The sequence below is a fragment of the Lissotriton vulgaris genome, chromosome 3_1, assembly GCF_964263255.1.
Source record: "Lissotriton vulgaris chromosome 3_1, aLisVul1.2, whole genome shotgun sequence".
Lineage (NCBI taxonomy): Eukaryota > Metazoa > Chordata > Amphibia > Caudata > Salamandridae > Lissotriton > Lissotriton vulgaris.
The window spans coordinates 493,023,128-493,045,216 of NC_141689.1; the positions used below are offsets into that span (position 1 = coordinate 493,023,128).

The following is a 22,089-nucleotide window of genomic DNA, read 5'->3' on the forward strand; positions in this document are numbered from 1 at the left end:
CCAGACTCTCAGGGGTGGGATGGGTGGACAGGAACTTGGGGTCGTCCGGGCACGGACGGTGGCGTCTGGCCACGTTCCTATCAACAGGCGAACCTGAAGAGGGCCTGGACCACGTGCCCAAAAGAACGTCTGACAAGGTTTCGCTAAACGGCAGCAGTGGCTCCTGTGGGCATGACTGCGGTTTGAAGACCTCAGTGAGGATGTTAGGCCTCACGGCCGCGACGGGGAGCTCAAGGTGTAAGGCCTTGGCAGCCCTCATCAACACCACTGAATAAGCAGCTCCCTCCTCCGATGCCACGGAAGGAGGAGAGACAAAGCCAGGGTTAGGAGAGTCGTCCAGACCACTGGCATCACCCAAATCACCTGTCCAGTCCACGTCGTACTGACACTCACGTGACAGAGGGTCCTCAGACCCCTCCCAACCCTCTCCGTACTCTACATCATCTCCATATTCGGAGTCAACAATGTAGACCGGCTCCTCGGGGTTCACAGGCCCCATCGGCGTCGAGCGACGTCGGTCCGACTCAGCGTCCGGATTCGGGGAGGGTATGGGGACGACGACGCCCGGAGCCGGCACAGGAGAACCGGCGCCGCGTGGGGACGGCGTCGGGGGTAACCCCGATGGAATCGGCGCCGGAGAGGCCGGTAGACCAGCCGGCGTCGATCCCGAAGGCCCCTGCGGCGCCGGGGTCGGAGCCGTCGGCGGCACCGGGGCCGGAGCACCCGATGGCGCCGAGGCAGGGACACCCGAACCGCTAGGGCCCCCGGACGGCAGCACTGGGCCCGAAGGCGCCGTAGGCCCCGTCGGAGAAGTGAGCGCCCTCATGGCCATGAGGAACGCCTCAATCTCCTCAGGCGTCGCACCTTGCCCAGGGACCGGAGGGTATGGAGCAGGCCGCGCTGGCGACTCTCGCGGAGCCGCGGGGGTGGGGTCACCCGAACCCCCGGCCGCGCCGCGCGAGCGTCGGGGGGAGTCGGAGGTACGATGACGACGCCCTGACTTCTTGTGTTTCTTACCTGAAGAGCCCGACGAATGGTGACTACTTCCGGAGCGCTCGGCATGGCTCCGCGACCGCTCCCTCGAACGCTTCCGGGACCTCCGGCCGGACCGGGACCGCTCTCGACGCGGGGCCGAAACACCCGGAGCTCGAGTAGCTTGCGGGACCGCTCCCGTCTAGCCTTGTTAGTCAGAGCCTGGCAATCGACGCAGGCGTCCACGTCGTGGTCGGGGCCCAAGCAACGGAGGCAGAGTCGGTGATGGTCCGTGACCGACATCGTGCGGTCACAACCGTCACAATTCTTGAAACCGGGCATCCTACCAGGCACCAAAAAGAGTATTAGAAGTTAACAAAACTTGGTCAAAAGACCGGAGTACTGCTCTTCGGATCTGCGCTTACTGGCGCGGAAAAAAGAAGAACTGACGTCAGCGCGCGGAGGCGACGTCTATATACTCTAGCGACGTCATCACGGCGCACGACGCAGATGACTGACGCGGAGCCGCAGGGGACGCCTGCAGACGACGCCTACCGACGCGCAGGGGTACTGCTACGCAAAAGTTTCCGGATCCAGACTGACGCCTGGGGATATTCTAAGGTAAGGAATCTAATACTAACGTGTTTCTTTCAGATGAAAGCCTCTAGAGACTGAAACATGTCGACCGACTGATTCATCTATAAATGGTAATATATGCTCACATCCATTTACACTCTGCTTTTAATCTTGGCACCATGGTGACCGTCTGAATAAAGGTTTATTAGGCACCATGCTAGTCAATTTTATTTTACCACTCTCTCTATAGCACATTTGCTTTCTACACTGCAACTTTTTCTACACCTCCCACAGCCCTTCAGACACCACTACCCATTGTTTCCATCACTGGTGTACTACATACTAGCAGTTGTACTCACATTATCTCCAAGGTGAGACACCTAGTAGACACCAGGCTGGTGTTTCTTAAACCCAGATGATGAAGTTCCTCCAATGGGTGGGCTGATGGGTTCACGTTTGCTCTCCTTTCTCACTTTTACAGTCTATACCTTTATGCTTTCAGTACATGGTAGACAGTAGAGGCCACTAATGACCTTAGCACCCCTTTTGTGTTTTACTTCAGGGTTAGATCCCTCAATCAACCAAGTTTCTGTTAGGAACATCAGGTCCCAAGTATTGTCCGTTCGAGATAGCCGTGTTTAGGCAGCGACCTGAAATTGATTAGACAGGCTCTAACAGTATTACATTTTACGTTCGGGGAAACAGTGGTCACTACATTACCCCCCTCAGACGCTATGAGCGCATTAAATTTGAAATTACAGACCCTGCAGCTGTACTTCGTGCATCCCGCCACCAGGTCAATGCGTGGATCAATGCGTGGGTTACCTGAGCATAGGTCAGCTTTCAAGGCCATGAGTTAATCTCTGGACGATTTAGTGGTATTACCACTTACATTTTGAGTAGCATGTACTGGGCACAGTTAGGACGCGTCATGTCTGTCAGGGGTTGTATTAAATAGATGCTGTAAAGCAGGTCAGCAACTAGACCGCTCAGCCTCACAAAATTGTGTCTAATAATGGCCCCACAGACCGGAGGAAAGATGGCGCTCCTCTCAAGAAGCAAGAAAATAAAATTGCACGGTACTCATGCCCTCTTGGCTAAGGTATGTGAGGTAACTTCAGAATTTAAAAGTTAAAATAGTACTAGTAACACAAGCCGTGGCTATAGTTAAAACAAATAGCAGTCACCCATAAGCCCCTTACAGTGCACCCTGCAACACGCTGAGGTACACTCCAACAATGAACCCCAAACAATTATGCAAACAGTCAATTTGTTAAGTAGGGTGCCGTAACACAGGCTTACTGACAACAAATCTGGAGCTCTGAGAATTGGTGCTGAGCAGAGTGCATCTTTCAGGGTGTCAGAAGCCATTTGGCAACTATCTGTCTGATTTATCTTCTTGGGCATCTTCTTGGAGGTGAGTTCTGGGAGGGGTGTCACAATGGAACCAAAGAACTTCACAAACCTCCTGTAATACCCAGTCAAGCCAAGGAATGCCCTGACTTGGGTCTGGGGTGTTGGAGTCCCCAGTCCAGAATTGTCTAGATATTGGGCTGTAAGGCTTGTACTTGGCCTCCACCTACAAGGTATCCCGAGTAAACAACTGTTCCCTGCCCTATCTGACATTTAAATGCCTTGATAGCGTGCCTGCAAATACTTTCCAAGGTGAACCAGGCGATCCTGCCAGGAGGAGCTAAAGATTTGTAGGGAGGGTGAGCAACCCAATATACCCTTGCGAGCTTGGGCAAATAGTACGTTCAAAAATTGGGCCAAGTCTAACTCTGCTCGTTACTCATCAATCACCATTGATTTTCATTTACTTTTTGATCTGAAATCATCGTGTTATTATTTGTCAGTAGTGTAGACTTACCTTTTGATGTATTACAGGAGTATAAAAGACACTCCTTTTATATCTCAAAGGCATTTTTCTGTACCCTATTTTTATCACGGATTGAATTTCTCTGTCGTAAAGAAAATAATAACCTTTTGACTCAAAAAACCTGGTTATTATATTTCTTCATTCTGTTAGTGTGGTAACAGCATTGCTTTGTAATAGATAAATTATATTCAGCCACTAACTGGTTGTAGTGTGGGTGTTTAATCAACTAGAGTACCCTACTTGCTGACACTGAGAACTTCAAACAAAACCCCTTTCTGGCCCAATTTTTGAACGTAGGAGGAGCTAAAGACAGCAATATAGTCTAGAAATGCTGCACTTACTACACCCAGTGATGTACTGTATTACAACCCTCTAATAAAAGTATGTTAAAACATTTTTTTTTTAATAGATGCTGCACTAAAGGCCTCCAGTCTAGCAAGAACTTGATTCGCCAACCTTTGGGAGGTTGCAGGAGCATTCTTTAAGCCAAAGGGCATAACACTGAACGGATAATGCTGCTTTGGTGTGGAGAAGGATGCCCTTTCCTATGCTTCTGGGTCCATGCCAATCTGTCCCTGCAGTTAAGCTAAAAGTACTGAGAAACTTGGCTGCATCCAATTTGTCTATCAGCTCAGGGTATAGGGTAAGCATCTGTCTTTGTGACAGTAATGAGACCTCTGTAGTCCGCACAAAACCTCATCTCTCTCTTACAACCCTGTGGGTGAGGGTTGGGGACTAAGATCACTGGGCTGACTCAGGGACTCTCAGAGGGTTTAATAACCCCTACCTCCAGCATCCTTACTTACTTCAGCTCTGATAATCTCCTTAACTTGGTCAGACTGCCGATAAAACTTTGTTTTGACAAGCAAGCTGGCTCCAGTGTCCACATCATGGGTACATCAGTGTCTGTCCATGGGTTAAGGAGAAGAGCTAAGCATGCTGCTATATGACTTGCCAGCAGTCAGCCTGCTGTTGGACAAAGAGGGTGTCTGAGTAAAAAAAAACTCCATCAACTGACTCCTCCTTAGGACTGTAAGAGGATATTAGGGACAGGTTCACTCTCTGCTTCCTGATCCTCATCAGTAACCATCAACATGGTTACATCAGTCCTGTCACAGTTAAGTTTCAGGCGGTTCACATGTATACCCTTTTGGGGGACTTGCTAGTGCCCAGGTCTACCATGTATGTGACCTCACTTTTCTTTTCAAGGTTAGGGTAAGGACCACTCTATTTGTCATGAAGGGCCCTTGGTGCCACAGACTCCGACCACACCACCTCAAAACCTGGTTGATACTCTACCAGTGCAGCCTTTTGGTCATACCAGAGTTTCTGGAGCTCTTGGCTGGCCTCAAGGTTATTGAATGCTTTTTCCATGTACTCTTCCATCCTGGAATGTAGGCGTAGAACATAGTCCACAATATCTTGCTTAGGTTCGTGGAGAGGCTTCTCCCAGCCTTCCTTCACAAGACAAAGAAGTTTAAAGGGGGAAACCCCTACTCCCTTCTGAGGCACCTCTCTGAGGTGAAAAGCAGGCATAGCAAAAGGATATCCTATCTCCTTTTGAGTTTTTCAGGGAGTCCCATGATCAGGCCTTTCCAGGTCTTGATGCATCTCTCAACAAAGCCATTTGTTTGTGGGTGATAAGGTGTAGTGAACTTACAGGCCACTCCACACTCATTCCACGTGTTTCAGATAACAATACATGAAGATAACACCCCTGTATGAAACAACCTCCTTAGGAAGTCCTACCCAGGTAAAGACACAACCAGGGCCTTGGCTACTGCAGAGGCTTTAGTAGTCTTAATGGGAATTGCCTAAGGATACCTGGTAGCATGATCCACTAATACCAGTATTAATTTGCTTCCTGATGCTGTGGGAGGTTCAAGTGGCCCAGCTATGTCCACCCCTACCCTTTCAAAGGTAACCCCAACCACTCCTAGTGGGATTAAGGGGGCTTTTGGGAGGCCACCTCTCTTGCCACTGTTGACAGATGACACAGGACTGTAAAACTCCTTCACATTCTGGGATATGTTTGGCAGTAGAAGTAGCTGACTAGCCTACCCAAGGTCTTGGCCTGGCCAAGATGCCCAGCTAGTGGGGATGCCACAGGCCAATGTGAGGAGAAACTCTGTTGAGGCACTACCACTCTCCTAGTGGCATCAGGTTTGGGGCCTCTGGTCTCAATGTTAAGGAGCACCTCCTCTTAATATGTCCTGTGGGAGCCACTGACATCACCTTTTTCCCGATCAGCAGCTTCCTGTATCCGGCTTTCAAGAGTGAGACAGGTCTTCTGACCCGGGCACAGATATTCCCCTGGAGGGTACCCCTGGGCCCAAGAGCTCTGCCATGTAAGGCCCAAGCTCCTGTGCTTCAGTTCCCTCTGGGTGTGACAGGTCTTCTCCCCGTTGAGAGGGAACCTGATCTGGTATCTGTATAGAAGTTGCTTTACCAATCTTCTTGCCTTTTCTCTTGGAAGGTTGGGCCATTGTCCCAGACTCCAACTCTTCTTTTTCACCCGGAGCTCTCTACACTGTGCCCTGGTTTTCATACACACCCATTCAGGTATACCCAGCACAGCTACATGGGTCTTTCATTCGACCTCAGCCCATGTGGATGACTCCAGATCATTGCCTAGCAGACATTGTACAGGAACATCTAAGGATATCGCTGCCCCCTTTTGGCCAGAAACCGCTCCCCATTTGAAGGATACCACAACCATAGTTTGTACTTTAGCCTGAATATCAGCGTTGAGGGCTCTATATGTCTCAAAAGTCAAGTATTGATCTGAGGACACCAGTTGCTCAGCCACCATGGTGACACTAGCACAAGGCTACCCTCAGTGCTTCAACTCTAACCCCCCTGATGAGGCATTTGTCTGTTTCACTCCAGGTTACTGGGCCAGACAACCAGGGCAACTACATCTACCCCACCATCTGAGACTAGGGTTGCCTCAGTGAGCTCTCGGACATGGTCAGGATTCACCTGTGATCCCATTTGGAGACTTGCTACTGCAGATGCACTAGGGGAGAGGAGTTGGCCTAACGGCTAGGGCGGTCGACCTAGATTCTGGGGAACTGGGTTTGAGTCTCGGCAATGACGCTGAACAGCTTGTGACTCTGGGCAAATCACTACATCTCCCCGTGCCTAACAAAAATGAATGTGTCCTCATGTAATGCAACTGGTGCTATGTAAAGTGCTCGGATACCCGATTCGGGTCATGTTATTCTTTTTATTGAGACATCTAAGGTCTCCAGGTCGGTATCCAAGAACTGTACAATCATTTCACCAAGTCTTTTTGGGATCCCAGTTCTTACCCTGGAACTCCCCCTTAGACTGTGTAGAGTTCCTGGGCCCATCCTCCTGAGCTGGTTTTGGGGGGCCTTTTGAACTCTTTGCATTTAACATTGTTTTGCTGCTTCCCATCTTTTCCTTGGGGTCTTCGCAACCCCTTTCTTGTGGTCACTCCCCACCAGTGGTAGTTTTGGTCACTCTTGTTTTGACCCAGTGGACTGCCTACTTCCCCCAACTCTTGAAGGAAAGTGGACCTATGTCTACCAGGTACTAATGTCATTTCTCGTGATAATTATTTAACCCCTTCGGTGCTTGCGTCGGCCAATTGGTCGATGCAAGCACTACCTCCCTGGTGCGGTGCACGTCCGTTGGATGTCGAAGCCATGCCGGGCTCATTAACTCTCCCGCACTGGTAAGAGGTGTGGCGCCGTGGCCAGGGTGACTGATGCTTGACGCTAGGGATCATGGTTCGATCCCAGTCTCCGGTGACAGGGGTCTGCCCAGCACCATGTGACTCTGGGCAACAGCTCGCTTAATCTTCCCAACAGCCCCCAGCGCCGAGATACACCTTTGGGGGGGATTAGTGCGCTATGCAAGTACTGGATTTACATTTACATTTAGTGTATTTCCTGAAAAGTCTACAAAATCTACCCAGGATTGACTTTTTTTTTAGACTCCCTGAACCTGATCAGTGGTGAGTTCAAAGCTCTCAATAGGGTGTCCTTCACGAGGTCATAAGACTTAGCATCTGCCTCATTCAGTATCAGAAGAACAGTTCCCAAAGAAGAGAATCCCAAGACTTCTTGTTCAGCGGTCTCATTTTACAGGCCCTGTCAAAGGCTGTAAGCCATTTCTTGATATCATCAACCTCAGAATATTTTGGGAACATTCCTTTGGGGATTTTTAGGGTCAAAACCTTCTTCCCTAATAATTTTACTGCAACCATAGATAGGTCCTAGGCCGATTTCAACTCTTTACTTCTCTAAAGCTAGGAGTAAAGCCTCCAAGGCTATCCTCTTGGCTAGTTTCTGAAGATCTGCATCTTTAGTGCCTATCTCTTCTGGGACTCCGTTTTTTGCTTTCTGAAGGGTTAAGGATAGTGTTATGAGCCCCTTTGTAACCGAATCTAGACCTAAGTAGCTACACAACCTTTTACCTACATTTGACTTACCTTGCACTGCATAACGGTTCTAGCACGGACCTTTAACCCAGTTATGTGTTGAATAAATGTCACTCAGTTTCTTGGAAACTAGCCTCATTTATTGGGCATGAGGATTCTTAGAAAAGTCCTGCACTTGACGTACATCACAGCATGAACATACTCTGCGTAAATCATGTTCATCCTAGAGAGAAAGAACTGCTTTGCATAATTGCAGGTATTGTTCTAGGCTCAGATGCATAATCGTGCAGACATATCGATTGTGAAAGGAGCCCAGAGGCTATATTCAGGGTATAAAAGGCCCATACTGAATACTAGATAGTTATACCTGGCTGGCTGTGAAACCATTAAACCGTTTAAACCACAGCGATACTGTGCCAAGATTTTGCTTGTTTTATGTTGACTTGACTTTTTTTAAATGGTGTACTAAACAGTTGCACAACTGCGAAAGATTTTGAATATGTGTGCAAAAGGCAATTCTGTAGTTATTGTTTTGGTATGTTAGTTCAGTCTGAAATACTGTTGAGCGGTTAGGGGGTCTTTTCCGCTCGCCTGGTGCACCAATTATATTAATTTAGCCCCAGCAACCCTTGCATCTACTTCTGGCAGAGCGCCCATGGTCATTCTGAGATACTTAAAAACCCTTCCTTCTGGTAATTCCTTTACTTGCCATGGACTAATTTTCTTCCAGCAATTGCTGCAGATGTGGGTTTAGACCCCATGGCAGGTTTCCATGCCTTGCAGAGCTCCTAAGGTGGTAATAGGGTGCCAGTTTGAGTACCTGGGAAGGCCATTGTTCAAGCATGGTCGTTAAAGTAGTTGGGACCTTTTTACAAAAAAATCTAAGTACTACTACAGGCCTACATTACTTTACTATTTTTAAAATTCTTAACAGTTTTGCAGAGGGACTTAACCAAGGCCCTCTAGCTAGTTTACAATTTAGAAAAATAGAAAATTGGAAAAAATGTTTTTACCTAGAGAACATTTTGGATTCTTTTGTGAAATCACTTATCAACTAAGTGGTACAGCAAATGTCAAGTCTTGTTTCCCATCGCGGCACCACCAATGTAGGAAGGTGGTTCCTTATGTAATGTAGCAAAATCTGCTATACCATGTAAAGAGTTCAGGGGTTCCCTTGTGAGTGGACAGGGCTTGCTATGCAATCCAATAGTGCTCTATTAGGGCATAGCATGGTCGAGCAGCCATAGGCTTAACAGAGAGGCGTGCAAGACATTTGCAAATACACACATTGATCAATAAATGACACAAATGAATCAAGGAGGAGATCCACACCAATTTATAAAAATTGCAAGTATCTTTATATGTTTAGGCATCAGAGAACAATTGTTCAGGGATGCACATTTTGAAATATAAATTAGTTTCACTAATTTCTGAAATGTTATTCTATGAAAGGAGGTTATGCAAACAGGTATAGTACAGCAATTTACACGCCCAATCTCCAGGAGTTAAGGTGAGTGAGTGGTGGGCAAGGTCCAAGCCAGCACCAGCAGTACACCACCAGCGGCACACCACCAGCGCCACGAGGGCGGCCGGGTGCAGGGTGCAAAACAGAGTCTGGAGCCCAATAGGTTTCAATAGAGATCAGTCACTGCGAAAAAAGACTTCAGGCTCTGGCTGGAAGACTAGTCGGAGTGAACAAATGGAGAGGGGGTGGGTGGTTGTTCAGGGCTTGGGATGCTCAGGGACATAGGGACACAAGGGATCCTCTTCTCCACGGCCCGGGGGTGACAGATGGAGAGGTGTCTTTAGGCATCAGGCTTTCTTACCAGGAGCAATTGCGGTCGAGGGGCTTGTGTGCAGAGGCTGCCGGCAACATCGGGGATCAGGGGTTGAGACCCCGATGGACTCTAGCTCTGGAGGGCTTATAAAGGACCTTGTTGACACCATTGGCACACTTCAACTCAAGCCAGAAGCGACAGGTGAAGTGTTGGCTTCAGATATCGGGTTTTGGAGGTTCCAGAGGCTTCCAAGTCTTTTCTCTTGGAGTTTCTGCAGGATGCAGAGAACAGTTCAGCTGTACTTTGGGAGGTTATTGGTTATTTATTTTTGTTATCTAATTATTTATAAAGCGCACAGCTACTCAATAGTGTGTCCTGGCGCTACGCTGAGCGTGCAAAAAGCATTACGAGGCAGACTCTCTAGATAGATTGATCAAGGAATAATCATGTTTTGAGTTGTTTTCTGAAGAGCCCTAAATCATCCAATTGTCGGAGTGTCATGGGCAGCCCGTTTCAGAGGCGAGCCGCTTGTACCTGAAAGGAGCGGCCGCCTCTGCGTGATCAGACAAACCTAGGCAAAGTCATCAAATATAGTTGAGAAGATCTTAAATTAATGCTAGGAGTATAGAAAAATGCCCGCTTCCTGATGTATGGGGCTCCTGTACCATGTAGTGCTTTAAAGGCCAATACAAGGGCCTTAAAGTGAATTCTATAGCGGAAAGGCAGCCAGTGTAAATTCCTTCGGTTGAGAGAGATCAGTTTTCTAGGACCCCATGCCATGGACTGCCATGTTTTGTATGACCTGGAGTTTATGCAGGAGGCAATGCGGGAGGCCTAAATATAGGACGTTTGCGTCGTCCAGTCTTGATGTTATGAGGGCCTGGACCACCATCCTTCTATGGTTAAGCGAAAGGAGGGGAAGAAATCTCTGGAGCATTTTCAGGATGCCAAAGCAGGTACCTGCTACTGATTTTACTTGAGTTTATGTCAAAAGGCGCATCCATTTTTACCCCCAGATTTCTCACTGCTCCTACTGATGACAGAGGGTGTGATATATCACTAGGCCACCAGCACCTCCATGCTTCCTGGGTAAATGAGCCAAAAAGGATCACCTCGGATTTCTCAGGGTTACATGCAGTTGGTTGAATCTGAACCACGCAAAGACCTCACTTAAGCATTTATTAATCTTCTCTCCACCTGGCTCCTCGCCCCTTTTGCAGTTGAACAACAGCTGAGTATCGTCAGCGTAAGATATAAGGTCTTGGTCTTTATCGAAGGGAGGCAGTCCTCAGAGGTTTCTGGACTCAACAGCTCCAGGATGAGTCAACTTCGGTGCACTTTTCGAAGAGGGATGCAGACAGGCTGGCAGGGTTAGTATCAGATCAGCTGCTTCTGCTCTCCAGTTCTGCTTGTGTGGCTCTTCGGTGTCCTCTCTCTTCAGGATGTGTTGATCTAGTGGTAGGGACTCCCATAAGTACTAAATGTAGGCGTGTTCGGGGAGTGCAGGGTAGTAGCCAATGGGCTACTGACCCTTGGGGTCACAACGACCCCTAAATGACCACTTCCTGTGGGAACTGGGCATAACCCTGACCCAGAATTCCTAAGAGTACCATCACAAAATTGGCTACTTCTGAAAAATCGTGTCCACCTCACAGTAGCCCACCCTAGGGGTGGTACTAGCTTGTAGATAGCACGCTTACCTGACTAGCTAATTTTCCTGCCTGTCCAGGTGCCAAGGGATCCTGGACCAAGCTGTTGGCTTCCTCTCCTGTGAGAGGGAGCCAGATTTGCATTTCAAAGGAGACAGCCCTTTGAGACTTGCAGCCCAAGGAAGGCTAATCAGCAGGTCATCCTGTGGGAGGGGGTGTTTCACCCTCTTCCTGGACAGGCTTTTGTTCTGTGTCACCTGAGAGCAAAAGGTTCTCACCCTAGGATGTCAGAACAGCATCTTGGGCGGCAGCAGGGCAGAAACCAGTCAGCAAGGACACCAGAGACTGGAAGGTTTTCAGAGGGCACCTTTAAGATGACTTCTGGGTGCATGTACTGGTAAATCCAACACTGCCATCAGTGTGGGTGTAGCAATATGAGATGTCTGATAACAAACATACGTATTTTCAGTGAAGCCATAATGTAGCTGGGGAATTAATTTTCACCAGTGTCCAGCACAAGTCTTAAGATGGCTTCCCTGATCACCTGTACTGGCAGTAATAGGGCTGACCAGCACAGGGGCATATATAGTCATGCAGGTTGGCCTTCACTTGTAATATTCAGCATCCTGCCTTACGACTGTTAGGCCTGCTGTAGGGGTGACTTACAAATATTGCAGGCAGTGGTAGGGGACACAGCACAGGGATGTGTGATCTGTGTTTTCAATTTATTTTGAAAGTTTTATATAGCGCGAACAAGATCTTTGCAGATATCAGAGCGCTTTACAAAAACAGGGAGTAAGAAAACAAGAGTGATTAACAGTGATTAACTTTTGAGCAAAGAATAGTTGTAGGTAATAGGTGGGTAGCAAAATAGGGTAGGTACATGGGGGGAGTAGGTACAATGTTGTCTGCCCCAAGACACGCAGCCTGCAATGGCAATCTTGCATGTGCTTGGTGAGGGGTCCCTTAGGGTGCCAAAATTTGTGCTGTAGCTCTTACTCTTAGGGGCTTCTCTTTAATACCTCAGGCCCTAGGTATCAGGGTACCATTTACTAGGGACTTACAGAGGGTGCTAAAGGTCTTGCCAATTAGGGGGAACAATTGTACATTTTGGGGAAAGAGCTCTAGCACTGGGGATCTGGTTAGCAAGAAATTTAGAGTTCTTTCAGTCGAAATCACTTAATTTACCAGGCAAAGAGTGGTGGTGACCATGTTAAAAAGGGGCACTTTCCTACACCTCTCCTGGACATCTGCCATGCCACAAGGGAGTTTGTTGCGTGTGTGGCCGCACAACCAGTTTTAGTCAGTGCCGCCTGCCATCCAAGAGATACCATGTGAATCACTTCTGGCAATGCGGTGGGGATCGTGTCCCCATAAAGCATAGTCATCAAGTTGGGTAAAGCCCATAGATGTAAGCTCACCTTATTTCTACTTTACAATCTGCACTTATGTTTATTGGTTCCTTCTCATGCCTACTCTTACAGATACGAACTCCTAATTTACACTACTCTTATTACCATTAATGACTACCCTGATACCTAGTTACTCCTACTTTTATTTCTGCTTTACTACTTTATTCTGCTATTCTTCTACAAACTCCTGTTATTAGTCCTTCCATTCAGTCTATCCCTCTTTGTCCTTCTGTCACTTCCTCTTTGTTCCCCTAACCCTGTGCCTCGCTATTCTCATCCATCAACCTCTCTGTTCTTACCCCCTCTACTTTTCTGATACCCTCTGCCTCTCTACGTCAGCCCCTATATGTCTGTCCAAATGAGCATTGCTGTTTCTTTGTGTTGCCCTGTCTCTTTCAATTACCTAGTCCCTGTGCTCTCTTCTCTGTGCCTGTCCTGGTCTTTGTACCTGATCAACCCTTCCTGGCCCTCAGCCTATGCTGGTGTCTACCCCTCTTTCCCTGCTGTGAGCATCAGGAAAGATTTTTTTTTAAATGTGGTTATATGGCAGGCGATTGCAATTAATCCCTGCTCTAGTCTTGTCTAAGGGCAGTGTGACAATGTTTTCCCATACCCTCCTTGCCTTGACCAACTGCAGGTGTATTTGTTAGTTTTATTTTATTCATGCAATTTAGGTTCAGCATGGCAAGGTTTGGGCACATCAGTCATTGGGAGTGAAGGGGGCAAACATTTAGATTATCAATTTAACTCCCATTGGAAGCTCTGAACTATACTACAGAAATAAACAGCTGAACGAAATTACACCAAAGATAGCATGAAAGAAGAACTTCACTCAAGGAACTGACTAAGCTTATTTTGGTGTAACCAGTTCAGCAGTTTGAGAAATTATAGCTAGAAAAGTTATTGTTGTAGGCCTTAGCTACAGATAATCAAACGCACGAAAATAGAGATATCTGGACAACTAGCCTGGGAATGGTCAGTAAACAGATTTGAGGACGATTCTCAGACCCACATTAAAAAAACACAATCAAATCCGAATGGATGAGCGAAAGACCGAATGGATTAGCAAAAGAGCTTTTTTTCCATTGCACACTTCAGAGGTCGGCTAAATTAAAGGACCCGGGACACAGCCTTGAGACCTGAATAAAAAACATGAAGGAGCCTTGAGAGGGCATGGGGAGCACTCTTGACTGCACGGCTTGGGTAGAGGAGGATTCCAAAAAGATCCCCTGCCCCTCCTTGTTTTAAAGTTTAAAACACAAATGCCAATTTTGCTACAGGGTTGGAGGGCCCCGAGGCTGGGTTCTCGGACCCAGTGCCGCTCGAAATACGTGGACCAACTTCAAAGTTCCACAAATCCCAGTTAGGGGCTCCGAGACCATTGCCTGCGCTGCCAAATGTGGCACAGGGTTTGTAAACACTACAGGATGACCAACAAGGATACTAGAGCTTGCAATAAATGGAGAGAATAAATATCACCATTGGCCAGGACCAGCATCAAACCATTACTGTGCACTTCCCATACAACAGATAGCAGCTGGGAAGAAATATTTTTAAAAGGACAGTATGCCAACTATTTTCGTTTGGAGACTGACATGACAGTGCGTGAATGGACAGGAAACTGCCTAAATTGTAGCCTATATATTGTGAAAACAGCAAGGAAACCAAACATATTCTGGCACAATCATAGAAGAAAACAAACCAAACTAGTAATAGCACAGATGCTGTAGTTCTATCATGAAAAGCAGGTCTGAACACGATGGTTGTGGCCAAGGTCCTAAATAAGTCCAATCCAAAGCATTAGAAGGAAGCAAATCAATTGATTTTCTCTGACAAATGCTCCTGCAAGCACCTAAAAATCTTCACAAGCCTGAAACCTGGGAACCTGTTCAGTTGACGCTACCATGTAATCGCTGAAGTAACAGAATATGTTTTTCTCCAGATACATAACAAGGAGCAACTGTATTAAAGAGGCCCTGGCTTGCTATACAGTCACTTAAAATCTTAACAGATTCTTAATAAATAAATTAGAATTTACAATTAGATGGCTGATTCTGAACACGCTTCAGAAGTACTCTTATTTCAACTTTTGTCACCAAAAGGAAGCAAACAAAGGAGAGAGGCAGAAAGAAAAACATAAGAGCTACACGCAGCAAGAGAAAGTAGTGCTTATAGATCAGTGGAGATAAGTTTCAGATTTCACAGAATACTTACTTTGTAAATAATGCACAACCATCAACACAAGTGTGTAGCTACTTAAGGTACCACGGCTGGCATCATTTATTCCAAAGTGAGTTGCCCATTGCTTCACAACCAGGACTAATGGGCGAACTCTATTTTCAACTGCAAGTAATACAGAATAAAGTAATGTACAAATGAAGGCATTATAAACAAGAAAACACATTTAGAAAATATGAACAAATGCAGCACAAAATTAAGATATATTTGTGGTTTTATCAATAAGTGCATACCTTTATTTTAACTTCTGCTAAGTAAACAGCATGCACATTCTTGTATCTGTCCCGCAATTCTTTTCAACCAACCTTGTTGAACGGCCACTGAATCAAGCATTTGATTGGCCTATCATTTTTCAAACATTTGAAATAATTTGTTGAAAAACAGAAATGGTACACCACACTCCGCTAAGTATGTATTTCACAATCAATCAATCAGAGTACATGGAGAGCGTGCTACTTACCCATGAGGGTCTCAAGGCAGAGGGGGAGGGGGGGGGGGGGGATAGATAGTCTCTACCAGGTTATAGTTACTGAAGGTAAGTAACTTGTTCATCTCAGAGAATTCTAGCCGCAGATTCATTACCTTTTGAACAGATACCGAAGGAATACAAAGCCCGGAGGAGGGTCTGCAAACTAATTTCAAATGAGAAAGTCCTGCAGGATCGAACAGGCATAGTGCCTATACCTGCAAACCTGACTGTCCAGTTAGTATTGCTTGGTAAACGTGTGCAAGGTGGCACACATTGCTGCCTGGCAGATGTCAAGAATCTGAAATGTGTGTGCTAACGCAGTGGTTGCAGCTTTAGCTCAGGTGGAACGAGTGCGCAAATCTTCTGGTGGTTGCTTCTTCTTGCCACTGTTAAAATCTAGTTTGCAGTGTCAACATTATCGGCGCCATCTTGCCCCCTTTTTGGGCCCATTCGCGCGCGTAAGCGGCAGCCATTTTAAATGCCATGACCTCTCTGCCCATCGCCGATAGCCAGCGCGTCTCTCTCTCCCTCTCTCCTGACCTCGCAGGCATCCCCCGCGCGCTGACAGCCCCCGCTCTCACATGCTTGGGCCATAAACCCCTCTTCAGTGCAACCCTGCCTCGGAACCCCATCCTGTTCCCAGCTCAACACCTCCCTCCATTCCTTTCATGATCCCGGGTCCTTTGATAAAACCCCCTTTCCTCTGTGCCCGATTGTCCTGCTCGTTCCCAGGCCGCCACCTGGCCCTGCGGATGCTGTTTATTGCCCCCATACAGTAGGAAGCTTCTCCCATCAAAGGATCCACGAGTTGATCAAAGCCCCCACCCCATGAGATCCGATCGACCACATGCATTCCGTGAATCGGCGGAATGTCCAGCTGCGCGACAATCGTCACCTGTTGTGACCGGGGTGGGGACTCCTACTGTAAATGTTTGTGGGAACGGGCTTGAAGCGGGGATTCCGAGGATACCTTTCCGTACTTCAAAGTATTTGCAAGAATGTGCCACATGCAATAAACTGTAATAAAGATCATAAACCTGTGTATAAGAGGCCAGGCCTCAGAGATGAGTTTAGAGCACCTCGAGAAGATACCCTGTCCTCTGAATTGATGTGTTCTGCTCCGTCGGAATAAAACTTCTGTTTCCTGCCTTCCAGTCTCCAGCACCTGCCTCTTTGTTTGGTAACTTGAGTGGTATTAGAGGCGGTTAGCGCCGGGCAACTCTGAAAAAGGTCATCGGCCCTACCTTTTTCCACAATTGGCGTCCCAAACGTGGGGCCCATCAGCGACTCGTGGATCCAGTGGGAGAGGTCCTGACGACAGAGCGAACGACTGCAACGATCGGGAGAGCTCCTGTTCGATAGACCCTCGTCTGACAGCTGATCATCCGAACTTCACTGGTTCCGAACAGACCTCTCTCGAGTGATCTACGGTCCTGACTGGGAACCATCAGGAGTGCCGCGACGGTCACGAAGAATAGAGGACGATCGGGCGCTGGATTCGGAAGACAAGAAACTGTCCATGCGGTCCGGGTAAGGTCGTGTAACACGACAGATAGCGAAATGATTATTTGATTGTTTAGAAAATACTAGTATTACTCTTTGAATTGTTGGTTCTTTTTTGGAGATTCGCTGTCTGCAAACGTAGAAGAACAGGTTCTCTCTTTGCAGGTAGTGAAGGATAGGTAACGCAGACTTTTGTCCCCGCTGTAATCCGTCGTGCCGATCTTTCTCCCCCCACTGATTGATTGTTTGACCCGAACATTATTGTTCGCGGATTGTTTTCTGGAGATTCTCTGTCTGCAAACAGGGAAGAACAGGTTCTCTCTTTGCAGGTAGTGAAAGGGTAGGCAACGCGGACTTTTGTCCCCGTTGTAACCCGTCGTGCCTACTTATTCTCCCCATTGATTGTTTGATTGACCGAACATTGACTGTTCGATATTGGTTCTTTTGAGGTATTGACTGCCTGCAAATAACGAAGAATAGAAATATCCTGTCTAGTCTTTGCACGCAGTGATAAGATAGGTAGTGCAGACTTTTGTCCCCGTTGTAATCCGTCATGCCTATCTTCTCCCCACTGATTGGTAGCCTGTTTAGCCCGGACCGCTTATTAGAGATGAACCATCCGGCTCCACTGGAAGGCACCCCTAATAAGGACATGTTTATGAAGCATGGATTGATCGCCATAGCCTATAGCAAGCTGTGGCATAAATATACGAAGAAGGATCAGAAAAGTCAGTGGCCACTGATAGGATCCTTCGATGAGGATAAAATAAGCGCGCTAGAAACAGCCCTTGGGAACCACAAGACAACGCCCACTATGCTTGATAGTCTCGGCATGTGGCGCAAAGAAACAGAACAACGTAAAAAGAGAAATGAAATTAGATTGGAGAAAGAGCTGCGAAAGGCAGCACACATAGCTGCTAGGAAATTAGAAGAAGAGATTAAGGAGAGAGAAGAAGCCAAACAGAAACAAGAGTTAGCGACATCAAGTCAGTGTCCGGTTAGAACACCCTCTACGCTCTACCCTGAATTACCCTCGAAACAGCGAGCCAACGATGATCTTTTGTTAGGTCCTCCGATCATCTACATGCCCCCTCCATATGCCCCTTCCCAACCTTTAGCACAGCACCCACTACCCCCAAGCACAGGCGAAAGTAGTACCAGAGCTTCGGTCCCCATGGCCTCCGCGCCGGCCGAACCCCTTGTACTAGATACAGCACAAGCGACAGTGTTAGATGACCCAGAGGTCCGAAAGACAGATTCCACAAGAACGAACAGGTTAAGCAAAGATGAGCGAGCAGGGATCGACAAGATAGTGAGGACACTGGTAGAAAGAAAGGAGAGTGAGGAGCACATCACGGATATGTTCAACTCATATGCAGGGAGCCACAGACGGCACTTTGCTGTACGATTGTGTTATCATGCCATGAATATGTATGAGGACCGATATCGAGACAAAGGTCCCGAGAGCCTAACGACTCTGTATAGAAAGGTCGATATCGGGGATGAGGGCGAGTGTGACGTGACGGACCTCCTTATGCGTACGCTTGAGGTTTTCCGCCACCTCACTGAACAAGAATCGGAAGCTAAACCTACGACACCCGTAGCGACCGAATCACGAACTGAGCAAGCTAGCACCATGATGCCAATAAGAGAGGCTGCCCCCTACTGGGTTCCCCCACGAGGTCTGGGAACACACGATGACGTCAACCACCAAGATGCAAGAGGGAGGGTAGTGTACAACTGGGTCTACCAACCATGGGATCGGCAAGATATTCTGACGTTCCGGAAGTCTATGCCCGATTTACGTAAAAACTCCACTGCTTTTTACACTGAATTAGGTACAGCTCTAGGTTCAACGATTATGACCCTGGCTGACATCGACTTATTTTTCGGGTTATGTCTGCCAGCTGATGTGTGGAAGCAAATCCGGAAAGTTGACCACCTTGAGCTGTTTGGACATACCTGGTCACAACTCGATGGCATAGATAGGCAACGAGAACCTGGACAGAAGCCTTTGAGATCCATTTTAGAACTCCCAGACAAAATTGTACAGAAATTGAAAACCCTGATCCCAGAAAAGAAAGTGGACTGGTCGATAGTAACGGCTGCCGCCAGAAACCCCAGGAAGACGTATCGGAATACTTCTCCCGATTTGAAACGGTGTTCTCCGGTTACAGCGGCCAGGACATGACCACTGCAACCGGACACCATCTGTTTGTCCAGAATTATGTAAAAGGTTTGTCGCAGGAGGTCTCTCAGAAACTGCAGGCCAGCGAGAGTAGTTGGGCAGCCTCCAAACCAGCGGCTATCCTCCAGATGGCCCCAATACTACGAGCACCAGAAAAATGAAAACGATAGTGACAGAGAAGAAAGACTTAAAGGAAAGTGTGATGATTGCTCAGTTGCAAAGAGCGACTATAGGACGAGAGCAATACAAAGGGAACTTCCAGACAAATGTCCCTAGGAACGCACCCCCTAAAGACCGTACCCCAACACCCCATGTTGGACGTAGAGACATTAGCGAGGACCAGTGTGCATTCTGCAAGGGATTCGGCCATTGGAAATCCCAGTGTCCGGTTCTGTTGGAGATGAACAGAAATAGGGACCCCAAAGATTTAACGGGTGGACCGAGAAATAGAGGACAGCAACGGGGGTCCACGAATGACACGAATAACGATAGATCAAACAGACCGAATACATTTGACCGTCCCCGACAAAACCAGTACCAGCAGTCTGACTGCGACGATGCCCGCGACTTCGCATAGGACTGCCTAGGGCAAGGGAGGGATCCAGTCGAGCTCTATGTTGACCAACAAGGTCCTTATGTCACTGCTAAGGTCCTAGGTACGAAGTCTCCATTTCTGGTAGACACTGGTGCAACACTTAGTGCGTTATCTAAACGACTGATTCCAAGGGCACCCTTGTCTGGCTCGCTTGTAACATCGATAGGTTTCGATGGAACGCCCTCCACTAACCCTTTGTCCACACCGATCTCCTTCGACTTAGAGAACAACACCACTGACACAACGTTTTTGCTTTCCTCCAATACTCCTGACGCCATTATGGGACTTGACTTACTGAAACATTTCCGAGATACTATTAGATGTTCACAAGACGGAGTTCGAGTTTTTCTGTACGACAACCCAACTCTGCTCAGACATTGCCCTTCCCGACGCATGTTTTCCATCACTGACACTGACTCGTCCCTACTTGACACTCTGCCTCCGTATCTGTGGGCCAAGACAGATTCGGACGTAGGACGCATGATGATGGACCCAGTGCACATCACTGTTCGACCGGACACAATACTCCCGAAACTTCCACAATATCGGATACCGCCCGAGGTAGAGAAGGCATTGGTAAAGATTATTCAGTCACTGATAGACGCAGGAGTGGTAGAGGAAGTGGTTAGCAATGTTTGCAACAGCCCTATTTTACCCATCATAAAGAAACAAGGAGAGGGAGATGAGAAAGCGTATCGCTTCATCATCGACCTTCAAGAGATCAACAAAGTAGTTGTACCCCAGTACCCCGTGGTCTCAGACATCACCACTATCCTGACTTTGATTCCTTCTACTGCCACCACCTTCACCTTCACTGTCATTGACCTCAAAAATGCTTTCTTCTCTATCCCCATCCATCCAGACAGCCGATACCTCTTTGGCTTCACCCTAAAAGCCCGCTCATATAGATTCTGTCGAGCACCCCAAGGCTACACAGAAAGCCCCAGCATCTACAGTCAGGCCCTCAAGAGACAACTGGACGAAGTCCAGTTACCCGATGGAGTGGTGTTGATACAATACGTCGATGACATCCTTTTTGCGGCCGATACAACTCCACTTGCAGTCACAGCCACCATTCAACTCCTGCACTTCCTTGCGGAAAATGGCCACAAGGTCTCCAAAAAGAAGCTGCAATTCTGCCAACCCCAGGTCACTTACTTAGGCCACCTTTTGTCCAAAGACGGAAGGAAACTTACTCCCGACCGGATCCAAACCATCCTAGAGACCCCTGTCCCTAAAACTCAGAAACAAGTCCGCTCCCTATTAGGTCTCACCTGCTTCTGTCGGCAGTGGTTGCCAAACTTCAGCCTCATTGTGAAACCGCTGCTTTCTCTGCTAGCTAAAGATGTCCCCTTCCCACTCCCTTGGACCCCTGAATGCCAATCCTCTTTCATAGAACTACGAGATGCCCTTTGTTCGGCCCCTGTCCTAGGAACCCCCGATTACACGAAGCCCTTCTCCCTCTACACTCACAAAAGGGAGGGATGTGCTTTATCTGTCTTGACCCAGTCCATTGGCCCAAAGCAACGACCATGCGCTTACTTCTCTGCCACTCTTGACCCCGTAGCCAGAGCCTTGCCTGCCTGCCTTCGAGCTGTAGCTGCCGCTGCTATCTCTATTCGACAAAGTGAGGGGATCGTGCTCTCGAATTCCCTCACGGTGTTAGTACCCCATGCAGTTGACACCCTCCTGAACCAAACTAAGACGCAACACCTGACGAGTGCACGACTGACTGGATACGAACTGACTCTGCTTGCACCCCACATCACCCTGAAAAGATGCACCACACTGAACCCGGCAACCTTGTTGCCCCTGCCGGAAAACGATCCCATGTGTCCCCTGTACATGACTGTGTGACCCTCACGGACTAACAGACTAGGAGTAGGGTTGACCTCAGAGACACGGCTTTTCCTGACCCTGATGGAGAGCTGTGGGTGGACGGCTCTTGCATCAAACTCCCTGATGGCACCACCTCAGCTGCTTATGCGGTCACCACAGCCCGAACTGTAGTAGAGACAGCCAGCATCACACAAAGATCTGCCCAGGCAGCAGAACTAATTGCCCTGACACGAGCATGCATCCTAGCAGCAGGAACCACAGCAAACATTTACACCGACAGCCAGTATGCCTTCGGGGTGGTTCACCATTTTGGGCTCCTTTGGAAGGAGAGGGGGTTCTTGACCTCACACGGCACCCCCATCTTACACGGAGATCTAGTCTCCGCCTTGATCGAAGCCGTCCTCCTCCCCAAACGACTTGCAGTCATCAAATGCCAGGCACACAAGAAAGTGACAGACATTATTGGACAGGGAAATGCACAAGCCGACATCGCTGCTCGGACCACAGCGGAGAATAGGACGACGACACGCATGTACGTGACCAGGTCACAAGCAGAGAAATGGACAGACGCTAGGGACAC

The 22,089-nt window shown here is 47.9% G+C and overlaps 1 protein-coding gene across 1 annotated transcript in view; it reads right to left on the reverse strand.

The window, feature by feature from the left end:
• The window catches only part of TENT2 (terminal nucleotidyltransferase 2), a 569,767-nt gene that overhangs the window by 209,157 nt on the left and 338,521 nt on the right, over positions 1 to 22,089 (reverse strand). The window contains exon 9 of the mRNA XM_086960733.1: positions 14,892 to 15,020. Coding sequence (XP_086816859.1) covers positions 14,892 to 15,020 — 129 coding nt within the window. The remainder of the gene's footprint in view (positions 1 to 14,891; positions 15,021 to 22,089) is intronic.